The sequence below is a fragment of the Acanthisitta chloris genome, unplaced genomic scaffold, assembly GCF_000695815.1.
Source record: "Acanthisitta chloris isolate BGI_N310 unplaced genomic scaffold, ASM69581v1 scaffold60, whole genome shotgun sequence".
NCBI lineage: Eukaryota > Metazoa > Chordata > Aves > Passeriformes > Acanthisittidae > Acanthisitta > Acanthisitta chloris.
Genome location: NW_008650891.1, coordinates 31,381 through 36,970, shown reverse-complemented (window position 1 = coordinate 36,970; position 5,590 = coordinate 31,381). Strand labels below are relative to the sequence as shown.

Below are 5,590 nucleotides of genomic sequence, written 5' to 3'. Positions count from 1 at the left end.
GCCGCTCGGCCTACCACAACCACAAGGTACCGTGGGGCAAGGGGCTGGGGTCTCCTCCAGCTTCCCACTTCAGGGTTGAGGTGCAGTGTGGCCCTAGAAAACCCTTTCTTCATGCAGCATAAACCTCCTGGCTCATTTCCCTTGAGCTCCTGCTACCTGCCTTGCTGGCTTTTGTGTTTCACCAAATTCTGTGATTCCATGACTTCTCAATATTAATTGTCCTTCGTTAGACATCAGGAGTTGAGTAGCAAGTCAAGCAGCTCTGTGATTCCATGACTTCTCAATATTAGTTGTCCTTTGTTAGACGTCAGGAGTTGAGTAGCAAGTCAAGCAGGTACTTGACAGGGGTTGGAGGGAGGTGGGGGATGTCTGTCCTGCCATGGCTGCAGGGAGAGGACTGGAGGGAATGGCCTTGAGCTGAGACAGGGGAGAGGTGGAGGAGATGGTAGGAAAAGTGTTTTCCTTGTCAGGGTGTTCAGGCAGTGGGATTTCCTTGTCAGGGTGTTCAGGCACTGGGGTAGGGAGTTGCCCAGGGAGGTGATGGAGTCACCATCCCTGGAGGTTTTAAAGAGGTGTCTGGATGTGGCACTGGTGGAGATGGTTTAGGGGTTACAGCAAAGTAGCAGGTTACTGGTTGGACTTGATGCTCTTAGAGGTCTCCAGTCTTGATAACTCTATGATTCTAAGTGCCAGACTTCCCCAGGATCTCTCCTGTGGTTGTGCTACAGCTGCTTTGTCGTGCTGCTGTCAGTTGTTTGGGTTTTTTTGCCTGTGCTACCTTTCACTTTACAGGATCAAGCACTGCTAAGCAAAGCCATTCAGTACTTAACCTCCTCAACCAAAGAAGGAAAGGACCTTGACCCTGAAGTATTCCAGAGATTGGTCATCACTGCTCGATCCATTGCTATTATGAGACCCAACAACCTGGTTCACTACACAGAATCAAAGCTGCCCCAGCTGGAAACAGGTAGATAAGGCTGTAATTTTCTTTGACTTACTGTTGCGATAATTGAAGCTGTTGTGGAGTGTTGGGTTTGGTGTGCAACACATTTGTAAGGTGTGTGATAGTCCTTGTAACAGGGACATCAAAGCCTCTAACAAAAGCCATTGCAAATAAACTTGGTGTTACCCTCATTAAGGCTTTCCCCTGCACATATCTGACAGGTGTTTTTTGATCTGTACAGAGAGTGAAGAAGGCCAGGAGGCCCAGAAACACGTGGAAGGAGAGGGCTGCACATTTATTACTCAGCTGGTGAACCACTTCTGGAAGCTCCATGCATCAAAACCCAAAAATGCCTTCCTGGCCCCTGCCTGCCTGCCAGGTGTGCTACCTCTTCAGCTGCTCTTGGCAAGCTTGTGGCTTTTGAAGGATCCTATTTTAAGCTTGTAAACAGAGAGAATTACTTGTTCCAGATGAGGCTTAAGGTGCTAATGATGCAGTGTGAGAGGCTGAGCTGCACATTCTGCTCCAAAGCTTTTCTTCAGGAGGACTTGTATTGTGGCAGTAAAAAGTGACTGATGGTTGATGTCTCCACATGTGCCTTGGTGTTTTCTTCAGGAGGACTTGTATTGTGGCAATAAAAAGTGACTGATGGTTGATGTCTTCACATGTGCCTTGGTGGGTGGTGTTAGAGGATATTCAGTGGTGCTGGTGTGTGGAATTCACATATTCCATTAGGCAGACAGGACTGGCTCCTTTTGCATTGAAAATCAATGTATTTGAGGTCCCAGGACTGGCTCCTTTTGCATTGAAAACCAATGTACTTGAGGTGCTAACATTTCTTTGTAGGCCTCAAGGCACAAAGATTCTTCTGCAGTGTCTCACTCTGTGCTAAAATAGAGATTTCAGTCCTACTTTTATTCCTCTTTAGGTCTCACTCATGTTGAAGCCACAGTCAATGCTTTGGTGGATATTATCCATGGGTACTGCACGTGTGAGCTGGATTGTATCCATACAGCATCCAAGATCTACATGCAGATGCTACTTTGCCCGGTATGTCATCCTGCTCTGCTCTTTTCCAACCTGTGACACTGCTCCAGGGGAGGTTCAGGTTGGAATATTGGGAGTAATTCCTTCACAGAGAGGGTTGTGAAGCCCTGGAACAAGATGCTCAGGGTAGTGGTGGAGTCCCCATCTCTGGAGGGATTGAAAAGATGTGTAGATGTGGCACTTGGGGACATGGGTTAGGGGGATTTGCAGTGTGAGGTTTATGGTTGGACTCTGTTTCAACCTAAATCGTTCTATGATTCTACAATCTGCAGAGAATTAAATGCAGGTAGGTACAAAATTCAGCCCAACTTGAATACGCAGGAATTTCTCTCTTCCTGTGTTCTAGTAACATTTCTCATGAACTGCATGTGGAATGATAAGTGTCACTCTGTGGCTCCTGAGGGAATCAGGGAGTTTAGGCACTGACTTGTATCTTATATGGATCATGACCAACAGAGTCAGGAGTTTATTTTTAGCCCTCTTTCCAAACACTGTGAATAAGGACCTAGAGCTTAAGAAATTTCATGATTAACTGTTCACCCTCCAGGATCCTGCAGTGAGCTTTTCTTGCAAACAAGCCTTGATCAGAGTGCTGAGACCACGGAACAAGAGGAGACATGTCACCTTGCCATCCTCCCCCCGGAGCAACACTCCTATGGGTATGCCATGTGCCTTTAACTGGGCATGACCTCCTTTATTGGGCAGAAAAGACAAGAAAATAAAGTAATCTGGGACTAAAAAAAGACTAAATCCAGTCTTTTTCCTTTCTTTTGCTCTCCTTTGCTCCCTAAGCCCCTTTTTTAAAACTTGATTAAACAACCTTTCACCTTTTCTTTGATGTTCTGGGATTCAAAGAGGAGATTTCTCTGAGATGTTCCTCTTTTAGTGACAGAGAAATGTGGTCATTTTATCTAGGGGCTAGAAATGCACAGTGGGTATTTTTCTGCATGTTTTCAAGTCCTTCTAAATCAGTCCAAGATGTTTGCAGACCAAAATTTAGGGTATCAGAGCTCCATCCATGAGATGCTTTTTAGTAGTGAAGCAAACTGTAGGTGTCATGGAATCCTTTAGTGGTGAACTGGGGGTAGCTTAGGTTCTTTCCCAGCATTAATGACCTTGTTTGGGATGATGGGAGGAATTGAGCATTTATGACTTAACCCTCTGTGGCTCAGGAGATAAGGATGATGATGATGACGACGATGCAGAAGACAAACTGCAGAGCTCTGGGATACCAAATGGTGAACACATCCGACAGGAAAGTCAGGAGCAAAGTGAAGTTGATCACGGGGACTTTGAGATGGTGGTGAGTCCAGAGCTTCTCTTTGGAGTCTTTAAGTGTGTGAGGGACTTGAGTTTAATTTGGTTGTGATGAATCAGTTGGTGATGCTCAATTACTGGTAGTGGTTATGTGAAAGCTCTCCCTGTGTTTCTCCTCCATAGTCTGAATCCATGGTTCTGGAGACTTCTGAGAATGTGAATAATGGCAATCCTTCTCCTCTGGAGGCTCTGCTGGCTGGAGCAGAGGGATTCCCTCCTATGCTGGATATCCCTCCAGATGCAGATGATGAAACCATGGTGGAATTGGCTATTGCCCTTAGCCTACAACAAGATCAGCAAGGTAAGACGTGGGCAGGGAAAAAGGGAACTAGGATATGGGGAAACTGGGAAAGAATCAAAGCAGGAGCTGTCAGTGTCCCCACCAATGAGCCAACGGTAATAGAACTATGAAATGTGCAGGAAATGCCACAGTTAACATAATTTTCTCAAAGAAAGATGCTCATAACTTGTTTTCTGCTTGCAGGGAGCAGCAGTAGTGCCCTTGGACTGCAGAGCTTAGGGCTGTCTGGCCAAGCTCCGAGCTCCTCTTCCTTGGATGCTGGAACACTCTCGGATACAACAGCATCAGGTAACTGTTCACTGCAAGGAACTTTTCTTTTACATTTCAACCTAAATAATGGCTTAAAATTTGCTTGTAAATATGGCTTTGAAGAGCCAATTATTACTATTGGCTTTATGCATTTTTGATGGTGTATTTCTGACCTTTTCCTGCTTTGATGGACTCTCAACATAGACTTATGAGGAAGTTAGTTCCTCTCCTTAAAATACAGCAGACAAAACGGACCATGTACTGCATTTCCTCTGCATTTATGCACAACCAGACATTATTCAAGTAGCTTGCATGACTGTCTAGAAGGTTTCCCTCTCAGAATATCTCTCCACCACTGTCTTAAACGTACGTTAAGTTCCCTTTCGATGCGTAGTTGAAAACTCAAAACACAAAGCCAAATTATCACAGCTTTTCTTTGGTAGCATGTACATCTTTTGAAGTTGTTTCAAGGCAGTGTTTTTACTTGTAACAGCTCTCTTTATTCTCTTAGCTCCAGCGTCTGACGACGAAGGCAGCACAGCTGCGACCGACGGCTCGACCCTGCGGACGTCTCCGGCAGAGCATGGTGGCAGTGTGGGCTCCGAGAGCGGCGGCAGCGCCGTGGACTCCGTCGCTGGGGAGCACAGTGGTGAGTACCTCCTGCTGTAACAGGACCTTTCCACAGGGAGAGAAGGGTGGGTAGTCCCTGGGGAATGAAATATCCCAGTTGCAGATCATTGCTGCCATGTGTCATGGGGTGGGTAGTGCCAAAGTGCTGTAGAGACCGAGTGTCGCTCACTCGTTGTAGTTCTCTAGGAGTGTGGGATCTGCAGGAGGTTTTGCTGGGCTGGAGTGACAGAATCATATAATCAGCTGGGTTGGAAAAGACCCCCAAAATCATCAAGTCCAACCCTACCGTGGTCACCAGACCATGGCACTGAGTGCCACATCCAGTCTCAGCTTGAAAACCTCCAGGGATGGTGAATCCACCACCTCCCTGGGCAGCACATTCCAATGCCTGAGCACTCTCTCTGTGAAAAATCTCTTCCTAATATCCAACCTAACCCTCCCCTGGCAGAGCTTGAGTCTGTGCCCTCTTGTCCTGCTGCTGGTTGCCTGGGAGAAGAGACCAACCCCCACCTGACTCCAACCTCCTGTCAGGGAGTTGCAGAGGGTGAGAAGGTCTCCCCTGAGCCTCCTCTTCTCCAGGCTGAACACCCCCAGCTCCCTCAGCCTCTCCTCATAGATGGATTCCTTATGGAATCCCAGAATGGTTTGGCTTGGAAAGGACCTTAAAGCTCAACTAGTTCCACCCCCTGCCATGGGCAGGGACACCTTCCACTAGCTCAGATTGCTCCAAGCCCCATCTGACCTGGCCTTGAACACTTCCAGGGATGGGGAGTCCACAGCCTCTCTAGGCAACCTGTGCCAGTGCCTCAGCACCCTCCGAGTAAAGAATTTCTTCTTAGTATCTAATCTAACCTTGCCCTCTTTCAGCATAAAACCATTGCCTGTTACCCTATCACTCCCTGCCCATATAAAAAGTGTATCTCCCTCCTTTTTTATAAGCCCATTTAAGGACTCCCTGGAGCCTTGTCCCAGCAAGAGTGATAGAATTCACTACACTACTGGATAAGTTTGGATGGGATAGTGTTAATTTCTCTCCTTTTAGCTTGGGAGTGATACCTAGGTAAAATAATCACAGACTTTTATTAAAACAATTGTCTGCACTG

The 5,590-nt window shown here is 46.7% G+C and overlaps 1 protein-coding gene across 1 annotated transcript in view; it reads left to right on the top strand.

The window, feature by feature from the left end:
* The window catches only part of LOC103798291 (E3 ubiquitin-protein ligase UBR4-like), a gene marked incomplete at both ends in the record, with an annotated part of 45,185 nt that overhangs the window by 8,417 nt on the left and 31,178 nt on the right, over positions 1–5,590 (top strand). Inside the window, 8 exon segments of the mRNA XM_009070547.1 lie at positions 790–967; positions 1,185–1,322; positions 1,872–1,993; positions 2,538–2,649; positions 3,163–3,293; positions 3,431–3,608; positions 3,792–3,896; positions 4,369–4,506. Of these exon segments, the coding sequence (XP_009068795.1) occupies positions 790–967; positions 1,185–1,322; positions 1,872–1,993; positions 2,538–2,649; positions 3,163–3,293; positions 3,431–3,608; positions 3,792–3,896; positions 4,369–4,506 (1,102 nt within the window).